Source organism: Dioscorea cayenensis, chromosome 4, assembly GCF_009730915.1.
Source record: "Dioscorea cayenensis subsp. rotundata cultivar TDr96_F1 chromosome 4, TDr96_F1_v2_PseudoChromosome.rev07_lg8_w22 25.fasta, whole genome shotgun sequence".
NCBI lineage: Eukaryota > Viridiplantae > Streptophyta > Magnoliopsida > Dioscoreales > Dioscoreaceae > Dioscorea > Dioscorea cayenensis.
In genome coordinates, this window is record NC_052474.1 from 22,214,564 (window position 1) to 22,238,218 (window position 23,655).

Sequence of the window (23,655 nt, forward strand, 5' to 3'; positions counted from 1 at the left end):
TATGGAGTTGGAGCCAAACCATAGCACGCGAAAGTTTTGTGTGAGCGGGTTCAAAGTAAGGTTGCCAGGGAACCAGCTGCAAGGTAAGGCCACTAACCGTCCAAGGTCCACGGAAGAGGAGTTGCTGCTTGGTGGCGTCAGTCTCACAACGGATAAGCAAATAACCGTTCGGCATATCAGCGATGTGAATGACCCCGTAAGGCTTCCAAAGACCCAATAAGGTTGCCTTCACTGTTTCAAAGGGAGGAGACTTGCCAAATAACTTGCCATAAAGGGCAAGACTGAACCTCCTTTGAGCCTTTTGCTTGGTCTCAGCGTCAACCCGGACAGAATCCGAGACAGTAGCCTTGAGTCGAGCAAGAGTGGAATCGTCTAAGGGAGCCGAGCCAACCGGCCGTTTATGGACCGCACTGGCAATATCAGCCCAGGAAGGAGGTGGAGGAGGTTCTCCGGAAGAAGACATGAGAAACTTTTAAGTGTTGAACTCCAGATTATGGCGATTGGTTGGTGATGCGCGCTTAGAGACAGACATCTTTGACGAGAGAAAACTTGAGTAATCTATATAATTTAATTTGTCCATTATATTGTTGGATTGGCATTTGGCAATTAATATTGTGCGCGGCTCTGCAGATGTGATCTTGATTTGATGTCAAAGGTATATAATTGGGTGGCTAATTACTCAACGGTGGCAATAATCTAACACAGTTGGATGATCGATCTTGTGCATGATGATCTGATTCCTCCCATAAAATAAATTTTTAGGCCAATTAATTAAGCAGCTTCAAACATACATCTCATCATATATTCAGTGCAAGTACTTGTTCCCTTGTAACATCGATCAGACTAGTTCAAGTAACATATTAATTGTTCCCCTGTAACGTCAAACTCTAGCTCATTAATTAATCTGATTCTTCGCCTATATATATATATATAAATATATATTGTTGATGTAATAGTATGGCTATTGTTTTTTCATATTATTAATATAACACATAAACTTCCCAAAGACAACAGCTAGCAAAGATTCTGGTTTTTATGCCATCCAATGAAAGCTTCAACATCAAAGTATCAAACATTACCTGTTTTCAATAGCATTGCAATAATATGTATATATATAGACAGCTGCTTCATTGCCATTTTTCATTTTTTTTAATAAAATAGATAAATTACTCATTTGTCCAGAATAAAAAAAAGGTAAACGACATAACAAAAGGCATAAACTAGGAGGCAATCACCAGAGGTGAAATTTTTTATATTTCTCATTCTCCAAATATATACATTCAAGAGATACAGACACATACATACATCTGACTGACAATTACTGATCAGCCACCAATGTGAATTGTGACATTGCATTCACTTCATCATCTACTAAGACTGATCAGTAGATTTACTCCTGTCTTAATTATAAGATCATCTGTATGTGTTAACTGTACAAGGAACACAGAATGCATAATTTTCAACAAAGGTAAAGGTCAAATAATATCTGGCTATAATTTCACAATACGTAGAGCTTGGCCATTTCATCCTTAAAAGTACCAGCATTGCATTACCCGGAAATCTCTTTGATTCATTTCCCTTTGCTGACGGTTAGGGAAATTATGTTTGCAAGTTCTTCTCCATAATCTTCTTGTACATGATGACCTGCCTGCAAAACCATCAAATCAGTAATTCAACAATCACATTTTGGTGTTTATACAAGCAATTAAATGAATAAAAAGGAATATAGTTTCTTTTCTTCTAGAATATTAGGAAAACGTTTCTTCATCCAGGCTCATGAGGAATTTAATCATGGTTTTGTGTGCAAGTGAAAGTCAGATGGATCAGTCAAATTGACTCCTAGAATCAGCAATACATCAATAATTAAATGAGATATAAGGCTTGCAGGGCTGCAATATGCGCAATAATAAAGGAAGAGAAAAGATCAAAGAGATGAAAACAAAAGGTTAAAAACACAATAAGGTTTACCATCCAAGAAGAATATATACCGCTTACGAAAAATAGAAGTAAATCAAATCAAAAAATTTCCTCAATTGTAAGTTATGTGAACTTCTAATGAAAATCAGAGTAGATAAGTTGCATGCCACATTCTCAATGAGGAAGATAATCACTGTGCATAACAAGTTACTATATTTTGATGAGAGATAATCGACACAAGGTCAGTAGAAGAAAATATAGAAATCTTTGGCCACATGCTGCTTGGCAAATCATTTCTTATTGCGGTCAATGTCATGATCATCTCCATTTATAAGAAAATGTTATACCTGTGGCAGCAGTTATTGCTTGCAACACATGCATAAAAAAAATCATAACATTAAGATATAAAAAATCATTACTATTTAGACAAAAAATGTCATATTTCAAGAAGCAAAAGTGTAAGAATGCAAAAAATATAATTAAGGGAAAAATTCCAAACCATTTGCAGCTCCACTAGTTTAGAATTTGAAATCTTGCAAAAATCTGCAACACCGTCATAGCTAAGCCAGCGGTCTCTCATACCCCAACATACTGTTGTGGGGATTGTCCATGTCTCACTGATTAGCACTTTCTTCATTTCCTCGACATAATTCTGTCATGAGGAAATCATTAAAAGAAAATGCATGAACAAACAACCATACGCAAGTATTTATGGAATAATGATAAAACTTTAGAGACATAGTCAAAAGCACAAACATGACATGGGAATTCCAAAATGTCATTCAACTTAGTTCATTAACTGACAGAAATTTTAAAAGCAAAGTCAGAAGAATGACTCCAGAGGTGAAGCCTCACCCTCAAATCCTTCTTCATAGCTCTACTTATTGCATTTAATGCGAAACCAGAAGAGCCAGAAGTAAGATATGGTCTTCTATAAACCATTGCATCTTCCTCTTTCATCATGTATGGACCAGAGCTGGTCAAAGTTTTATCACTAGCTCTGAGAGGATCCTGGAGCAATAAACATAAGAATTTCTTTAGGGAGCGAAATCAGCTTTAAAATCTTGTCAGGACCAGAATGAATTATTAGGCAAAAAAGAAAATTTTTCAGGACCAGAATGAATTATTAGGCAAGAAAGAAATTTCAACAAACAGTATGTTCTCTAACCTGGGAGAAAATCTCACCCAGCAAAAAGTTGCTAAATATAGATAAGGTTGATGGCAGCTTTGCGTGCATGTCTGTCATCTAAGTGTGAAAGAGAAATTGTATTATTATCCATTAAAAATCTTGAATAGAACAATTTTAGATCTCAACAACATAGTAGAGGAATAAAGAATTCACAATCACTTAAAGAAGGAAGCTTCCTTACAGGGGGATTGACTAGTATAAGATTTCTCAACTTTTCTTGATGATGGCTGGCGTATTTCATAACAATTGGAGCAAAGTAACCCTAGGAAGAATTCTGACATAGCTTCAGCCTATGGTTTATTTCATGGAAGTAATTGGAAATTGTTCATCATGTGTCATGTGGAAAGACAAAATGTACGTACTTGAACAACAAGAGAGAATTTATCTACTGCAAGCTTCTCAACCAGAGATTCTAAAGCTGATACATATTCTTCAACATAAACAAAAAACACTTCATTAGGCAGAAAAAAAAAATCATTTTATCACTGTAAAAGATTTACAAAACCAATTTGCTTGTCCTGTGATGGCTTACCATCTAATGTGTAGTCAAAACCATATTTTGGCTGAGGCTTATCTGAAAACCCAAAACCTAACAAGAAGGAAAAACTTCATCACTAGGCAAAATGTTGAAAACATAAAAAATAACTGATGTTTTATTGATTGCTCCAAATCCTTATTTATTATAATTTCTATATTTAAAATAAATGGCACATCCACAACAATCGTGTGATTTCTATCCATGAAATGTCTCTGGTAATCAAATACACAATGAACACATTCTTGCATTTTAAATGGCATTCTTCGGGCTATCTCAGGAAAATCTTTGCACTTTGAAACATAAATTGAATAGGCACAAGGCTATAAGTTATTATTATTATTATTATTATTATTATTATTATTATTATTATTATTATTATTATTTAAAGAAAGAACCCAGCAGCCAATTTATTAAAGAAGAACAGAATTTAGGTCTGTTTAAAAGAAAACTAGGCACACTTTTTGCAGAGACTGATATTGATTTTCTACGGAACTGCACTCACAGAAACAAATATCAACTTTAATCAGCTGAGATCTCTCAAATTAGATAACTTCTACTTTACCTCAAGGAAGAAGTCTAGGCTATCTAAACAAGGCTCAATTGTCAATGGAATATAATGCTTCCAAGATACGGAACTTTGCTTATTTATTTTCCTTACGAAGTACTCATTTACCAGTCACACTTTTTGTTGGGGTGAATACCAGGGAATTGAGAAGAGAGTAGAGACTCACAGCAAGATGAAGAAGGCAAAGGAAGGAGAAAAGCTTTGAACTATGTATTAAGATAATCTTTTTCTCAGACTTCATGCTACTGGTCATACAAGATAAATAGAGTTGGAAAGGCAATAGCCATTTGACCAATCTCTGAAGAGCAAAGATATTGCTCTGACCAATACTAAAAGGACAATACACAAGGATGTAAACCTCGTACAAACCGAAAGTAAAGAAGCATTAAGCAAGCTCATTTGGAGTAACCCATCTGTCAAAGACTTGACTAGACATACCTTGACCCAAATGGTCAAGCCAAACAAAATGAGACCCAAGGAACTTTCAAGTCAAAGTTCTGAACACCCTTTTTCAACATACCCCCTTGTTCAGAACTCCAATTTTTTCTCTGAAGCGCTCGAACTTGTAGACTGGAAGCGACTTGGTTAACACGTCGGCCACTTGCTCATCTGTGCCACAGAAATTCAGCTGAATTTTCCCATCTGCTACGAGCTTCCTAATGTGATGATAGCATAAGTCGATGTGCTTGGTTCGACCATGCATTGCTGGGTTCTTCGTGATGGAAATAGTTGATCGGTTGTCACAATACAGGATAGTTGGTCCCTGCTGAGCAACACCCAATTCGAACAAGATACGCCGAAGCCAAATGGCTTGGCATGAAGCTGCACTTGCCGCCATATACTCGACTTCTGTGCTCGAGAGCGCAGTGGAATCCTGCTTCTTTGAGGCCCATGCAATTGAACCAGACCCAAGGTTATAAATCCAACCAGTAGTACTCCTCCGGTCATCTATACACGCACCCCAGTCACTGTCAACGAAATCGACCAGACCAAACTCAGAGACACGAGTATACTGAATTCCCAACTCGAGAGTTCCAGATATATATCACAGTATACGCTTCATCACTCCCATGTGTGTCTTCGTTGGTGCACTCATATAGCGAGACAACAAACTAACTGCGAATCCCAAGTCTGGTCTGGTGTGTCCTAAGTAAATAAGACCTCCAATCATCCTTCGAAAGATTGTTTCATCTGCTTTACCAGAGCCATCGTCTAGTTGAAGCTTCTCATTGGTATTTAACGGGGTTGGTGCACTTTTACAGTTCGCCATCCCTCCTCTGCACAGCAACTCTTCAGCGTATCGCTTCTGACTTACATGAATACATCCTTCTTGCTGTTGAATCTCTAACCCGAGGAAGTATCGAAGAGGCCCCAAGTCCGTCATCTCGAACTTAACCATTATGTTGTCTCTGAATTCCTCCATCAGTTGTGCAGATGATCCCATGTATAGGATATAATCCACATAGAGGCACAATAATAACAAATCTTTAGTTTCATCTCCTCGGCGATACACTGTGGGTTCACAGCTGCTTCTTTGAAATCCTAGCGACCCAAAGTAATCATCGATCTTGCAATACCATGCCCTAGGCGCTTGTTTAAGCCCGTAAAGGGCCTTGCTTAGTTTATAGACCATATGCTCCTTGTTCGGTATAGTGAACCCTTCCGGCTGTGAAACATAGACTTCTTCACTTAACTCGCCGTTAAGGAAAGCTGATTTCACGTCGAGCTACATCACGGGCCAATTCTTTTGTGCTGCGATAGCAAGAAACACCCGCACAGTCTCCATCCTTGCTACCGGCGAGAAAGCTTCTTCGTAGTCGATTCCTTGACGTTGCGAATACCCTTTGGCTACTAATCGGGCCTTTCGTTTATGCAGCGAACCGTCGGCATGATATTTAGATTTATACACCCATTTAGGCCACAACATTCTTTCCTTCTGGTCTTGGAACAAGATTCCAGGTTTGGTTCTTGTGAATAGATTGAAGTTCCTCTTGCATAGCGACCCGCCAGTCTTCATGCTGAAACGCTTCATCAAATGACAATGGATCCGCTGTCATTAGTGCAAAGGAGCACGAGTTGTAGATGTCTTCCAATGCTCGATATCTTGCTATAGTTGGATTGGATGCAGCAGTATCTTCGCTCGACTCACTTGTCGTAGCAGCTGGCAACACTTGTGTTGCATCATTTGGTGTAGTTACTCCTGCAGAGACTTCAATAGGAGCTGTTGTCGTGGTATTCACAGGTGCAAAGCTTTCAGCATTTTCTCCCCAGTCCCAAGACCGATTCTCAAGGAACTCGACATCCCTGCTGATGAGAACTCTACCAGAGATGGGATTCAATAGCCGATACCCTTTGGTTTCATCACTATAGCCGATGAACACCATTCTTTCTGATTTATCATCAAGCTTCCTTCTTTGCTGCGAGTTAGTATGAACAAAAATAGTGCAACCAAAAACCCTAAGATGGGTTACAGAAGGCTTTGTACCTGTTAGGATTTCGTATGGCGTTTGTCCTTCAATAGCTTTGGTTGGGGAACGATTGAGAAGATACACTGCTATTGAGCATGCCTCAGCCCAGAGAAAATTGGGAACATTCATTTCTTTCATCATACATCGACTCATCTCCAGCACGGTTCTATTTTTCCGTTCCGAGACGCCGTTTTGCTCAGGTGAGTATGGAGCAGTGAGTTGTCGCGTGATACCATGATGTTCACAAAATAACTTGAATTCTTGTGATAAGAACTCCCCCCCGCGGTCTGTTCGGAGGACTTTGAGAGATCGATCATATTGTTTTTCAGCCATGAGCTTGAAATTTTGAAAATGTTGAAATGTTTGAGCTTTACTTTGAAGAAAGAAAGCCCAACTGTATCTTGTAAAGTCATCAGTTAGAAGGAACAAGTATTGACATCCTCCAAGTGTCTTTGTTTGCATGGGACCACACAGGTCTGCATGCACAAGCTCTAATGGTGAGGTTGCGCGTCTCGCTCCAGTGGATGGAAAAGAATGTCGGGTTTGCTTCCCTTTGAGACAACCTTCACACAAGTCAACAGAGTTTATTCTAGGCAAACCAAACACATACTCTTTCTGTGATAATAATTGCATGCTTTTATAATTCAGGTGTCCATATCTTCTGTGCCATAGAGTAGAGAGTTCAGGTTGGGCAAGAGCAACATTGGCGATGCTTACATCGCTGCTCATTAAGGGAAACAACCTGTGCTTGGTCATCCCAACTTTTGCAACCGTATGCCCAGTAGTTCGATCTTTAATGGTGCATCCTTCATGATCAAAAGCCACCATATATCCGGATTGAAGTAGCTGACCAACGCTGAGCAAGTTGTGCGCCAACTTCGGAACAAATTGAACTTGTTTTAGCAATTTAATGCATCCTCCTCTGGACGGTAGAGCAACAGTTCCAACACCTACAACTTCAAGTTCCTTGTTATCTCCTAGTCGAATAGTTTGCCGAATGGAGAGATCAAGGTCTTGAAAAAGCTCTCGAGTGCCAGTCATATGATTTGAGCATCCACTATCTAACATCCATACTGAGTCCTCTTTTGCACTGGTGATGCATCCTGCCATGAAAAGCATACCTTCTTCCACTCCTTCAGCTATGTTTGTTGTTGCTTCTTCTCTGTACCAGCACTGGGCTTTTACATGCCCGTATTTCTTGCAATGGTGGCACTAAACAAAGCCTCGGCCACCTTGAGAGCCCCCAGCTTCATCGTGTCGACCTCGCCCACGACCTCTGAACCTTCCACGAAACTCTCTCCGACCACGGCCATGACTCCCTTGCCGTGAGAGCCGAACTGAGCATGATCTTCAGCGAGGCGCTCTCACCTCTAGAGCTTTTTTTCTTGACACTATGGTCTTCATATAGATTAAGGCGAGCTTCATGAGCACGTGAGGGAGCCACCCGGTTGTTCGACGGTGAGTGTAGTGAGATCTTGTGCTTCAATAATTGAGGACACAACATGATGAAACCTTGGAGTTAGGCTTCGCAGCACTCTTCCAACCACGGTTTGATCTATGATTGTATCACCAAGTTGACGAATCTGATAGACAAGAGATAGGATTCGATTTACATAGACTTGAGTGGTCTCCGTGGGTTTCATCTTAGCTATTTCAAACTCTTGCCGCAATGTATGAAGTTTGACTGCAACGATTTTAGAGCTGCCTTGATGCTCCATCTTTAACAGGTCCCATGTCTCCTTTGCCGTTTGAGCTTCAGATATCCTTGTGATAGTCTTCTCATCTAGTGCCTGTTGAATAAAGTGTAGAGCCCTTGCATCCTTCTCCAGTTGTATGCTTGCATGGGTTCCATCTTCAGATGAGCTGACTCCATTTTCCACCAAATCCCAAAGTCCCCAGGACCTGAGAAGAGTCTTCATGCGAAGGCTCCAAACACCATATGGTTCAGCCGTGAAGAGTGGGACACTTGCGTGCGTTGTCCCGAGCTTGGAGCTGCATCCGTCCATAGCTCTGATACCACTGTTGGGGTGAATACCAGGGAATTGAGAAGAGAGTAGAGACTCACAGCAAGATGAAGAAGGCAAAGGAAGGAGAAAAGCTTTGAACTATGTATTAAGATAATCTTTTTCTCAGACTTCATGCTACTGGTCATACAAGATAAATAGAGTTGGAAAGGCAACAGCCATTTGACCAATCTCTGAAGAGCAAAGATATTGCTCTGACCAATACTAAAAGGACAATACACAAGGATGTAAACCTCGTACAAACCGAAAGTAAAGAAGCATTAAGCAAGCTCATTTGGAGTAACCCATCTGTCAAAGACTTAACTAGACATACCTTGACCCAAATGGTCAAGCCAAACAAAACGAGACCCAAGGAACTTTCAAGTCAAAGTTCTGAACACCCTTTTTCAACACTTTTAACTAACAAAGTGGGATATGAGACTTGGTTATCCCATGGAAATGTGATAGTTATACTTATATCTATCCTGTAAAATGGAAGACCATACCCCATGCCTATGCTGGCCCAACACATGCCTCAATTATTATTTTTTTTTATTTTACATTAAAAAAAATTAAAAAAGTACTACTTAATTAGTATTGTTTTTTTTATAATATATACTGAAAATATGCTTAATTGTGCATTTACCTCTGATTGTCTATACACCCTTAATAAACTCAAAATTTTACTTCTATCCACATCCTTATCAAACATGACTAGTTTATCATAGATTTTTTTTTAAATGGTAAGAAAAACCTTACTATGCATCTGAAGTGAAATAGGTGGTGTACTAACTTAAGTTGTGAATAATAAGTCTCATTTTTGTAATAATAGAATAGTATAGAAGCAAACAAACACAATATCTTAAAGGTATTCAAACGTATAGCTGTTTAAATCAATCTTATAAAACTTTAAAAGGATAATTTATCTCTCATAACAGCTAGAACATAGTAGAATTATCTATTCAACTTATCACTTAAAATGTAATTTATATAATTTGAACTTTTTAAGAAAAAAACTTTGTAATGCACAAGAATTACATGAATAATTGTTTGTTTTGAACCATTTTATATGAGTTTTATTTTTTAAAATTCTAATGTAGTTTTTTTATTAAAAAAAAAAGTAATTAGATTTTATTTAGAAAAATTTTGTACTTATTGTAATTTTTACACAATATTTAATAAAAAAAATATAGATTTGCTCTACGAGCTGGCTCCACCTGGCATGACCTGCACAACCCAGCTACTAGCTGAGCTGTGCCCAGGCTGGCCAAGCCTTGGCACCGTGTATGCTGAATGTTGTGCTATGCTGTGCCTGGCCAGCCCTTTATGCAGCACTACCCTCAGCTAGCCATTGAAATCTACACGTTAATAGCAGATGAATTATTCATGTTTGTATTTGGAGTGCTTGTGGATATATAAGCCATGAGCTGGACAAACCACCGATATAGCCCTCAGTTATTTGCACTAGCGCATGGTTGTGGTTGTTACTTGTTGCTACCATCTATCACAATGTTTTTTAAGTAACTTGCAAAGTTGAAAAAGTACTTATGACAACAAGATCAAGCAGACAATATTATATCAATTTGTGAGTGGAAAACAACAAGAGGTTAATTGCTTATCAGCAGATATATAACACAATAATGTGTGCTGATTAATGATGAGAATTAATGATCAGGCTGAAAGATAATAAGTAAAAAGACAAATTAATAACAACTCTAAATGCTTTAATATCCATAACAATACAGACAGAGTGAAGCTATTTTAGTGCATAATCTTACTGGCATGATAGAGATAAGAAACAAGAACATTTGCAAGTTTGATGCATCCTAAGTGCATTTTAAGCTTTAATTGAAGGTAAATAAAAAAAAATCAAATCAAATCATGTCAGGTGTCAAATGCAAAATAAAATAATGACAATATTAATATTGCAAAAACTGCAAACTAAAGGAGATGTTAATTTAACATAAGTAGGTAGGTTTTATAACATTACCGAGCCAATCAAAAGCAACGGCATGGTAATCCTCAGAAAGTACAGGAAGAACTTTACGAAATGAATATGCCTGTCAATCAAAGATAGCAACCAAGGAGCATAACATATTGGGGAAATAATACATTCATCATAGCCACAAATCAAAAGACAAAACAGTCTAACATAATTGATTGAATAGAATGGGAATAGCAAGATAAAACATGACGAAGCCCTTGGAATTGAATAATTCCATAGAACATTTTCCTGATTGATCTTTGACTAAAAATAAATAAATTTAAGGCACACTAGGACTGGCTATTGAACTGATAATAAGCTCTCATGATATCATCAGTATGCGTTCAGGGAGAAATTTAGTGGTAAAGAAAAACTAGTGACTTGTTTATTGCTCAACATAGTTTTAGAAGGGGATATATTATGGTTTGATACCAAAATAAGATATAATCGAGAAGGAAAGTTGAGAGATTCTAAAAAGGGATGTCTAATACAATCCCACTTATTAGATTGAAAAAAGGAAGTGAACCATTTTATCATTTTGATAAAATCGATATGACACAACGGTATTGAACAAAATAGAAGGGGAAAAAAAACCAAACAATGGATCTATGTGAGATAAAAACCAGCCCAAGCTTATAAAAAATTGGAAATATCTACATATGTCCAGTAGGAATGGGGGTGAGGGCGGGCGGGGAATGGGATCCCCGTCCCCCATCCCCTGCTCTCCACGGGCGGGGATTCCCGGTTAAAAATTCCCGAGGGAAAAAAATCCTCCCTCACTCACTACCCCGTGGGGATCCCATCCCACGGGAATCCCTCCCGCTCCCAAAAACATTAATATAAAAAAATTTTTCTATAAATAACTATAATATTTCAATGACGTTTATATACTAGCATACTAAAGATGCTATATACTAATTGAAAAATAAAAAAATATAATGTATAATGAAAAAAAATCTAGACAAATGGATATTTAAATAAAAAAAATATAATGCTTATATGTAGCAACACATGGATATTTGAATAAAAATCTAAACAAATTACAATTACCTAATTATCCAATTCATTTAAATTAAATAAATAATTAGTTTTTTTATGAATATTAGAAATTTGAAAATTAGAAGTTTGAATTTTTAATTTTGTAGATATATTATATAATAATTTTATTAAAAATAATTTAAGATTTTTATTAAATAAATATGTTTTTAATGAAATATATAAATTTAAATAGTTAATAAGTTGTATGAAATAATTGTGAGTTCCATAATAATAACTAAAAAAATATTAACAAATAAATATTTATTGATTATATATATATATATATAATATTATGTTAATGTTGAAATAATCTTTTAATAAATATATTAAAAAAATATATAATATATTACTTTTAGGGGAATCCATGAGGGATTCCCCACGAAGCAGGCGGGGATCCCAGGTGGGGCGGGAGACTATTCCGCCCGCCCCATGAGGATGTTTGAGGGAATCCCAGCCCCGTCGAGCGAGGGGCCCCATGAGGCAGAGATTCCACGTCACCCCCATTCTAATGTCCGACAAGCAATAGAGTGAGAATATTAAGCTGATTGTCTGAGGGACCCAGCACTAACTTACCATAGCTGCGGTTAGAGGAAGGATTGAGCTTAGGATATATAAAAGGCTAGGGAGATTGGCTCTCACAGGCGATGTGGGACTATAGGCCCGAGGTTAACAGCTGCGTCCCAGCACCCCCACAGGCCCACGGCGGATGTGGGACCCAAGATCTAATCGCGGCCGTCGGAGCAGTGGCTACGATACCAGTGTGTCTGAGGAACCCACCGCTGGGCCGGGTTAACCGCTACGTCCCAGCGTCCACAGGGCCCACGGTGGATGTGAGACCCGAGATCCTGAGTCGCGGGCAGTCGGAGCGGTGGCTACGATCCGTATGTCTGAGGGGACCCACCACCTAACTTTTTAGGGGTGGTGGAGTGCGAATATGGAGAGATTGGGGTGGTGGGTCGCTGTGTAACGTGAGTATCGAGCAGCTTGTTCTGATCGGTAGTGACTAGGATCTTGGGTCCCCATCAGCTTTGTGGGCCGGGGAGTGTTGGGAGCGATGGTTAACTGGTCCGTAGTCTCAGCGTCGCCGTGAGGCCGTCTCACTGGCCCTTATATGTCCTAGCGATCCTTCCTCTAGCTGCGGTTATGGAGAGTTAGAGTGGTGGGTCACTGTATTAACGTGGTATCAGATCTCTTGTTCGATCGGTAGTGACTGGGATCTTGGGTCCCACATCCGCTGTGGGCCCGGGGGTGTTGGGGACATGGGATGGTTAGCACAGTCCATGATCTCGCATCGCGCGTGAGGCCGATCTCACTGGCGCTTATATGTCCTAGGCCCGATCCTTCCCTCTAACTGCAGTTATGGAGAAGTTAGGGTGGTGGGTCCCTGTATTAACATAAATCATGGTTAAAATTTCAACAGTAAATCACAGATATTACAGGTAACATCACAAAAAAAAGCAATGTAAAAGCACATGCTAAAAAAATAACAAAAGTAAAAGAAAAGAAGGACAAAGAAAAGAAGAAAAAGAAGGTTTTCAACATCCCCATTCCACACAAGCCACAAGGCAAAGACAAAATGAAGCAGTTTATGAAGTTTTATATTTTACAAATATGGTTATTAAAGATTGATGCTTTACTTTGAAGAGATGGGGCATCCCCCTAAGTAAATCATCAAGGGCAGTTCTAAGTTCTCCAAATTTAACAAATGAGAAAAATATTTCATTGAGAGAATGCCCCTGTATAGGCTGTACTGAACCTCCCCAGTCTCAATCATCTCTATCACCAAGATTAATATTCATGACCTAAGTTCACAAGCACCGGAAATTCTGCACCTCCTTCAACTTTGGCTCCTTGGGAAGACCTAGTACACTACCGTCATATTTCCCAAGATCACTATCACTTCCTTTATGCACTACTTTTTACTTGCTCTGCATTCCTAACATGCTACTAAATCTTACAGATTATCTGACTAAAAGACTATTCAAACAAATGATAGCCTAAGAGTTGAGCAAAACAGGGCCTCAACGATGAAAGTCAAAAATAGTAGTGACCAAATGGGGATCTCACAATGGAAGTTTAAAAAAAACAATTTGATTGGTTGACTAGGAGAACACAACCTTCATAATAAAGGTATACTTAACTTCATTCCCAAAATGGGCTCTCTCATTCAATAACTTAAGGTTGATGCTAGCTCTTAGATATCTTTAGAAGTCTCACCTACATGGAGATCACCATCAAGCTGTAGTTGTGAGACTACATGGGCAAACTCTAACAATCTCCACAAAATGATATCAAACCTATGGCCAAAGAAGTGCCGAATCTGTTTCGCTCAAGTATTGCATTGGATCTCCAATAAATGTTTACTCATGTAAAATCCATATCTATGACCCTTTGTCGTATAGAATTCCAAAGAATGCTAGAAAGGCTTTGCAAATATAAAATCAAATAACTTGAATTATAACCTGAATGGTACTAGATTGTTTAAAGGTTCTTATTCTCTTATATTTTTTATTTAGAGAGCCAGAAGGATTAGAAAATTGAATCCAGAATCTGTACATTTCCTAATTACAGTTAATAATTGTCACAGAATTGAGATCCTAAAAAATTGGTGAAGGATAATGCATAGAGATGGGGTTAATAAGAATAAATTTGTGGCTTTAGATCTAATTCCTAGGATACCATGAAATCATATTCAAGCTGATCTGTTAAGGAGACAAAGAAGCATGATTTATAATCTGAACTCTCTTATATTTGATCAAATCACATCATTCCATGATTATCCCTGTAAATTTGGCAGTCAACTCTTTGAATTATTTCCCTAAATTCCACATGGGTTAATCTTTATCCAGCTCCACTTTTTCTAATATAGACAAGTCTTTAGCAAATATAAGAAAGTGTAATATACAAAACAAATTGATGCTGCGAAGCTCCATAACTAATAGAAAAGCAACAGTAACTCCAATAAATCATAGCATGCTATAAGCCTACATTCAAATTTATTTCTTAGTAGGAACTACAGATCACATCTTAAAATCTTACCTGTGATGGAAAGCCATGAATCAGTATGATCCTTGGATTGGAAGAATTTCCTGCCTCAACACAAAACCATCTAAAGAGAAATAACAAGAATGAAATAGTGAGAAAATGATCCAAAGAATTTTAGAATTTCGTAACTTTGGCCTATCAGGGGGACTTATAATTTATATACCAGGATTCCAACCTTGTCCGTTTCCTAAATAAACTCCAAAGGTGATGCCTCAAAACTATACAGGTAACTTAAATCACCTGAAAACATCATCTGAAGATTGTGACTCGGCACCCATTTTAAGGCCAAAAATTGGATCCTTAGCATTCCCTCTGCTGCCGCGCACGGGATGAGCTTTTATCTTAATGCATTACAGTATACAATGTCATGCAGAAACAAAAAAGGAAAAACAAGAGAAAAGGAAAATTAAAGTTTTATGGTTATGAAATATTAAAAAAAAAAAAAACCATTACCTATTACATGTACAGAGAAGTATGTGGCACCGAATTGCAAGGCCACTTTATCATAAGAAAGTTTCATTAGAAATATTGGTATCATCCATTTCATGAAAGATACTATTAATGACTTGTCAACTATAACTATATATATATTTTAACCATTGAATTTATCAATCAGTTCCTAAATAGAAGTGAAAGATAAATAATTGTTTAGCACAAGTTAGCACTAAATTCACTTCTCTATTTGGAGTCTTAAAACTTTACTAACTTAAGTCACAATAGTGAGAATTGGCAATCAAGATTGACAACTGGATTTTCCTTAATTGCTTGAAAACATATGATAATGCAGACAAGTAATTACAAGCTCACATAGGATAAATAAACATCAGGTTCAAGATCAAATGACTAGCAGCTTTCTTGTCTAAAATAGTATGCCAAATTTTATAATGCTTGACCATGAAATTGAAGATTCCTTTAAATATAAACTCATTTAAAAGAAAGCTTCAATAAACTGTCAAACTACATAACTCAAATTATTATAAAGACTTTCTTAACACTTTTTATCAGACAGTCCATGACCATAGTGATACCTGAAGTTCCAAAAGACTTTCTTTAACATTTTTTAACAGACTCATGTCCATGACCATTTATCAATGGCTAAGTCTAAAGGACTGGAAGGATTTGCTACAAATCTCTACATTTGGTGTTTAAATTTTCCATTAGGATGAGAGCTATAATCACAATACATGTACGTGATCAGTATGAACCAAATAAAATATGAATAACTATAGCCATTTGACATTCTCATAGACTCGGCTCCAAAACAGGTCATCATTGACTCTATAGTGAGCCTTTTGCCTTTGGAGTCCTCTGTAATGTGAATAATCCCTTTTGAACTTTGACAATCTAAAGTTCTACCGAGAAAAAAAAAAGGAAAAAACTTGATTTATGATAAAGCAATAAAAATGACTATTTGACATGAAGTTTAAAAGTAGCTTGCAAAGAAGGCAAGAATTGAAGGTAAAGAATGTGCTCACAAACTTGCCCTGAGCAAACCACTCATCTGATCGACTAGGTCCATCTGAATACTTTCCTGCTCAATGATTTGAATTCCTAATATTCAGCAGAGAGAACCAAACAATACTTTCTAATAATAATAATTAAAAAAAAAAGGCCTAAACTTTAATAGGAAAATGAATCCAATAGAAAATTTAGCCAAAATTATAATTACAAGAAAGAAGAAAAAATGATGACAGTGTGAGAGCAAGAAATTGAACCTCCAGTAAAAGAAAATCCATCTCCAGCAGACACAGGAGCATCAATCAAATACTCCTGCAAAGAGAACCGTCCCCAGTTGAGAATTTATCATTATTTCCATTAATAATTCAGAAGCAAAACACAAAAACGAATACAACTATAAAGTTCTCAAAAAGATAGGATTGAGATTTTACCTCTTGACCATCATTGCTGGATCCACATCGGACATGGAGAGCTTTTGAAGGGATTATGGAGACAGCTGGAAGGGGCAGGGGAAGAGACCAGGTAGAGAAAATGTTGGATTGGAATGCCATGGGGAATTGGTGAGATGAGAATGGGTAGGAAATGGCATGATTTTGTGGGATTGGGAGCGCAAGAGAGATTCAGATGCAGATAGGATTTGTATGGAAGACGATTTTCTTCTGTGCATGATAGATAAATTATCATGAAAACAACCATTACTTATTACAGTGAATTGTTCATCAAATAGTGGACTAACAAATCCAGAGTCAAATTTTTGGGTCAGACGGTAATATTGTTAGACGTCTTTGTTATAATAATAATAATAATAATAATAATAATAATAATAAATGACCGTATTAGTTGTTTCAGTGACACAGTGGCAACTTGATTGCAATAACCATTGTTGTTGACAGTCTTCATAAGCCATCTTGGCAAATCTTTGCCAAGATGGAATAGGGAAAGAATGTACAGATTAATGCTATGATAGGCCAAAGCTGATAGCAATTTTGATTCAATTTGCTGGAATTAGATGAATCTTTAATTTGCCTATGATTTACAAGTTTTAGTGTGACCTTTACATGTTCTTTTATTGCATTTGCTGCATTATATATGTTGCTGTATTACTTGTCCTAATTAAGTTGGTATGGATTGATTGGTTCTTTTGTATCCTTTCTAACTATAAACTTAGTACTCCTGATAATCTCTAGTGCAAAGAGTCAAATTAAATCTGGCTATCCTTTGCATCAACAATGAATGCGCATGCATTGAGACTCTCAGATCAGTAACTGTTTATTATCAACAAATTAATCTCACACTTCAAAAATGCAACTCTATCGTAACTCCTCTCAATTCCCGCAGATTCTAACAAAAATGACATTTAGTAGCAATAGACGATGATGATTACAAATCCTGTCCAAGATCTGTTCTAGTAAATTTTTCTCTTTTGTATTAGTCTTCTTCAAACAATTAGCTTTAGCATTGTTCCTGTTGGTGGGGATGGTTCTTTGAGGAATAAAGAGGAAGAGATTAGAAAGAAAGTAGTGCACAAGTTTTTAAGGCGTGGGAAACACTTTTCTTTAGGCTTAATTCGCCTCTACCTAATTTCAAACCTTGGATGCAAAATGGATTGAATGGCGAATTTCCTTTAGGATACAATGAAGACCCTTGAGTATGGTTTGCACTTCCAAACTCAAGCAAAGACAACAATGGCTTTTACAAAGTGAAAATTTGCTTCTATCTTTTGTGCACTCAAAGAACAAAGCAAATGAACTTGTGAGGAGTTTGTTTGTCATTCAATTCTCTTGAATGATGATAGGAGATTATTTTTATAGGAATGAAGTGGTGTTTAGTAAAGAAACACACCACTTCAATAATGAGTGTCATTTAAAAAGACACATCACTTCATTATACCACTTCAATAAAAAGACACATTATTTCATTAATGAGACACCACTTCATTAAATAGATACACCACTTTACTAATGAGAAACTATTTCATTAATTAAACATCTTTTCAAGTAAAATAAAATAATCATTCATTAATTAATGAAATTACAAATGATAAGCTCTCATCAATTGTATTACAAGTAGTGTTTATTACATTAATGTCTTTTCATTTTTAAAATCCTCTCACAGTTCCTTTGGTATATATACAGAATTTAATATCACCTTTCAAATAAAAAATAATCCATAATGCCTTGGGGCTCAACTTTTGAAAAATGATCTACAATGCATAAATGAAATTATGTCAATGACTATGTTTTTCTGATATGTTAATTTCTTGAATTATGTGTTCTAGCTTCTTCAACGCAAGCTTGTTACATATATAATAATCAATATGTAATTAAGTGTATCAGAATTGCCACCTTAATTTAGTGTAAGATTAATTAATTTGGAGACGTTTCCTTAACTTAATTTGTAGATCCCTGACTGGAATTAATTAGCTACACCATATATAAGAGCCTTTACATTTAATAAACTTTGCATGCATTTTGATCGATGAACTTATTGCACCTGATGAAGTTTTAAAATCCAACTAAACATCAGATATATATCATGGGATTTTTCTTGAACATTTGTCTCAATATACACTTTATGCCATGTTAGTCAACATCATTTCCCTCTGGACTAATGTTTTTTTTGCAAGTATATAAATTCAATATTTAAAACTTGCTTAACTTTTATATGTATATATATATATATATATATGTGTGTGTGTGTGTGGAATTAATGTGTCGTGGTATTAAAGCTTCAGTACTCACTCGCTTTTTTTCTGAATTAGTCGATCTTCAAATGCAATTTGCTTACAATGAAATTATTCAAAGACAGTTGGAGATAATATTCTATATTAATTCTGCTCCCAAGCACATATATAGCCATCGAGGATTTGAAGAATTAGATCATCATCATCATCAAGTGACTCTAGCAAGAGCAGCTTGCCCAATTTTACTCTTCATTATAAGTTATAAATATGCAACAATTTATCGGTTGTCATGAACGATATATATATATATATATATAGGAGAACATGTTTTATTGCTAATGACATGAGTGATTATCTTACATACTTCAAACAGATTCAATATATAACAAGTACAGTCATTTCATAAACAGATACTATATATGCTTGCATGAAACAATAATGTTTTGTTTTAATATTAATTCTATGTAAGATAGATAGATTAAATGCGATTACCAAAAGAATCTGATCAGTAGGTGCGCGCTCAATTGGAATAATAGAGATTAGGTTAGTATTAAGTGTGATGATACAAATTTTGGTTGAAAGACCACATATAGAAAAATTAATTTGAATGAGGTAATTTCAAATCATTAAAAATAGGGAGGAAATTGCTGTTAAAAATAAGGTCTGATACTAAGTAGCTAGAGAAGTAAAAACTGAACAATAAATGCACATATTCATTGTTCACAAATTAATGAAATAAACTTAGTTTATGATGCAAGTCAACAAATTGTTCATTGTTTTATCATTTTGGAAAGCTTTTATTTTCCCATGAATAATTTTTCTACCGCCAACCAAGTGTCCTTTGTTTAATTAGGACAAGATGATTAATGGCCTTAATTTTTCCCGTAATGTCGATCTATCCTATTTAACAACATATAATTTTTTTTTACATTACATATATATAACATGACAATAGCAAATTAAAAGAATAGAAAGTGGGAATAAGTTAGATTGGCATGTTTGAAAAAGCATGAATGAAACTCAAACATTAGTAATATATATCTTCAAGATATATATAAAGATGACAAGATAGGATGTCTTTTTATTAAAAAAAAAAAAAAACCTAATAATTATATGAAATGCAACATGCATGAAACATGAAGCATGAAACAAAAGGCACTTAATTAGGCCCATAAGGAAAGGTGAAGAAGAAGAAAAAGAAAACCTTGATGATGCAGCTTTGTTGATGGATGATATCTATCTGTCTGTGAGTTAGTATATATGGGCCATATATATGATTTAACAGGTTAGGTTAATATTGTTGGATGAGTACCACAAGACTCTTCTTTTCCCGATCTAAATTAAGTTCATGATGATCAGTTATGGACTTCTTGTTGTTAATGGCTTGCTAATAATTACTTTAGAAATTAAGGGCATTAATTAAGCATATATGTCCCCTAGCTTAGCTACTCTTAATTTGGTCATGCATTGCTTCATTTCTTCATCATTAATTAATTTAATTTAATTTCCATGTTGTACTGTAGCATATATATATATATATCCATCAATGTCACTGCAGAGAAATTGAAGTACTGAGCATCCTCACATGTTAATTGAATGATTTTTTTAAGAAATTATATCAACAAATTTGAGCCAAATTAAAAAAGAAAATTAAAGAAGAAAAAAAAAAAGAAAAAGAATGTGATAAGAAAAGCCAAGCAACGAAATGAAAGAATATTGTCGGCATATGAGGAAAAGTCAAAAGCTGTAGATAATGAATGGTCAATGTTTGATCCTTTTGGATCTCATAAAATGGATGGTATGAAAAAGTCATGCCGCTCAATCAATGCGGTATATTATTTGTCGACACATGCATCGCCGGAGGTTGACCGGAGTTGGATTAATTCCTGCAGCTGGAAAGAAAGAAAAAGAATTTGCTAATTACTAGATAGCTATAGCTCCATCTGTTTCAATAATTTTTTCGACCTCCTCTCCTCCTCTTCCTTCTCCTGATCATACATTACATGCATGCATGTATCAATATTCTTCTAGCTTCTTGTCAATATATGATATCTCGTTGGAATGGAAACGGGTCTTGTTATGCTTCTGTTTGATAACGTGATCAGTGTGGTACCAATAATAACTCTAGCATGATGCATGTATGATTTGAAATTAATTAATATATACATGCTTAAATTTGCAAGCAAGAGAAAGGTGTCTTGTTCATCAATCCAAGCTTGGATTAAGACAAATAAAAACATTAAAATATTAATTGAGATACATTGACTTGACACCATGCATAATTGGTAAACATGAATGCTAGCACAACAAGGAACCCATGCATGTCCCTTTCTGCTTACTATTCAAATTAAAATACATATATTTTGATTCCATCTACTATGTACATGCTCTCTTTCAATTTTTTTTTTACTTTTTTATTTTGTTTTCTTTTTAAAAAAATGGATATTGATTAAAAAGCAAAATCTTTCATGACTCTCTTTCATATTTATTTAGATTTATTGTTAATTTTCTCATGGATGTTAAAGCCAAACTTCGTACCATATATATATATATATATATAGCTAGCTACCGTATCATTATTTTTTTGAATGATACAATAAATATAATTAACAACAAATTCATAAGGTACAGAAAAATTTTGTACCATTTTTATTTTGAATAAGTTCTAGTTTATTTATTTTTATAAAAACAATAATAAATAAAAATAAGGTACAAATAAAGGTGAAAAGAAGGGGAGGCAAGCAAAGGAATGCCAAGTGGCTTTGAAAGATCTAGAGCCAAATGTTACTAAGACCGAAAACATAGGTGACACATAGACAAACAATTAATTATGGGATTGAGGGGTCAATAGTAAAAAAAAAAAAAGTCAAGTTACCAACGCATGTTGGCCTATTTATACCGGATCTCTTATATAATATGTAAGTTTTTTGTTTCGGGAGTCAAATTCTCATGATCGAATTAAAATATACACAAAGTGAAGATACAATATTGTTGAGCTTGCGAAGGCACTTGTAATAAAAGAACAAAAAAAATACTTATAAAATAATGTAAAAAATAATTATATAACCTTAACATTGAGGATAGAGAAATAACCAAATTTGAACCAATTAAGAAATAATGAACCAGAAAACAAAATAATAATGTAGAAAAAAATAATATGATTTAGTGGAGAAAATTAAAAAAGAAAAAATTCCAGTACTCGCCTTCCACTGCTCCAGTAAACATGTCCAGATGATTCTCCGTAATCTTTCTTATTAATTTCTTCATTGCTTTAATATTTAAATTAATTATTATTCTTAATTAATATTGGTGTTAATTATACCCTATAATCTTCCAAACTTAGTATTTTTTTTTTATTTTTGAAAAACCACACTAAGTACTACACACGCAATACCTGTCGGGACCATTTATGCATGAAAAAAAAAAAAGTTATGAGTGGATGGAGAGTTAGCACAAAGGACAAAAATATTCACTATATAAAATATCAATGATTTTTTTCATATAATATATATACATAGATGGATAGATAGATAGATAGATACTAACAGTTAATTAAGAATATAATATATAATTTGGACAAGGATGTAGCTATAGTGTTATCATCCAAAAAGGAGATATATATAATAGTTTAATTTACTTGCATTTGAAATGGAAAATACAATGCAAAATGGGTTTTCAATATTGTATATGCTTTGATGCTCATATATCTCTGATCATGTACAACATCCTCCATAAGGAATCCAATAAATGAAGAAGAGACACCCCAACAAAAATGATGCTCTCCATAAGACACCACCAGTTGAGAGAGTATGCTGCTAAGATTAATTGGGCACCAACATAGGCCAACAAGTGGGACTTTTTCAAGGTGTGGAGTGTCTCACAAAAGGAAGACCGCAAGGACCAATTCATGGTCTACACTTTGAATTTGGGCCCTCTCCAACCTCCAAAGGATTCATGGCATAAAGTGCAAGGGTTCCTAACAAGCAAGCACAAGAAAGAAGTGGGGAGCTTCTTAATACCTCTAAGGCAACCATATAATGTCAACAAATTCAATTATCTTCTTGTCTCGGTGAACACATTGATGCCATTTTAGTGTCAATAGAAAATTAAGCTTGTTGCCATGCATACCAATTATATATGGACCATTAATTTCAGACAATCAACAGGTTTAATTTGCGGAAACTAATTAGCTAGGTTTGACCCGACATAAAAACTAAAAAAAAAATTATAAAAACAAAAAATACCCTCATAATAAACATTCGGTGCAACATTAATGTGGTACGATTGATATTATAATATCTACCATTTTTTTGACACGTATCCATTGGTCTTTTAATTAGTCAAATATTAACACAAAGTAATCATTTTTTAGATGTGAAGCTAACAATTTATATATATATATATATATATGAAGCTAACAAAACTATCATCTTTAAACATTTTATATGTTTGAATGATAAACCTCAATTGATTTTTATTTGATTAAAATTAAAGAAGAATTAAAAGGTATAACAATCCTTTTTTATTTTTATTTGAAATGATAATGCATTGTCTTTAGTTCATGAGTTTGATGATTTTTTAAATGCCATGAAGTGAAGTTGAGAACATCTATGATTTTTAATAAAAGAGACATCAAGACATTAAAAACATTGAATTGAAAATCACAAATAAGCAAATTAAGCATGCATGTCTGGAACATGATTATTTATAGATATGAACAAACGAGGACATATTTCACACTTTTGATGATGAGAAAATAGGGAATCA

At 35.4% G+C, this 23,655-nt stretch overlaps 1 protein-coding gene across 4 annotated transcripts; it reads right to left on the bottom strand.

Moving 5' to 3' along the window:
- Positions 1 to 1,221: 1,221 nt before the first annotated feature.
- Positions 1,222 to 16,870, bottom strand: LOC120257877 (uncharacterized hydrolase YNR064C). 4 transcript variants are annotated; one of them, XM_039265167.1, is made up of 13 exons: positions 16,637 to 16,870; positions 16,463 to 16,517; positions 16,223 to 16,278; positions 14,988 to 15,088; positions 14,742 to 14,811; positions 10,671 to 10,740; positions 3,639 to 3,695; positions 3,469 to 3,536; positions 3,288 to 3,368; positions 3,103 to 3,156; positions 2,773 to 2,928; positions 2,417 to 2,569; positions 1,222 to 1,648 (listed from the first exon to the last, which is right to left on the bottom strand). In XM_039265167.1, exons 1-13 carry the CDS (start codon positions 16,754 to 16,756, stop codon positions 1,571 to 1,573), a joined length of 1,119 nt encoding a protein of 372 aa, XP_039121101.1. In that variant the 5' UTR covers positions 16,757 to 16,870; the 3' UTR covers positions 1,222 to 1,570. The 4 variants fall into 4 exon arrangements, with proteins under 4 accessions (XP_039121101.1, XP_039121102.1, XP_039121100.1 ...); XM_039265168.1 differs by having other exon boundaries at positions 1,222 to 1,644; positions 3,086 to 3,163; XM_039265166.1 differs by having other exon boundaries at positions 3,086 to 3,163; positions 16,637 to 16,868.
- Positions 16,871 to 23,655: the final 6,785 nt, after the last annotated feature.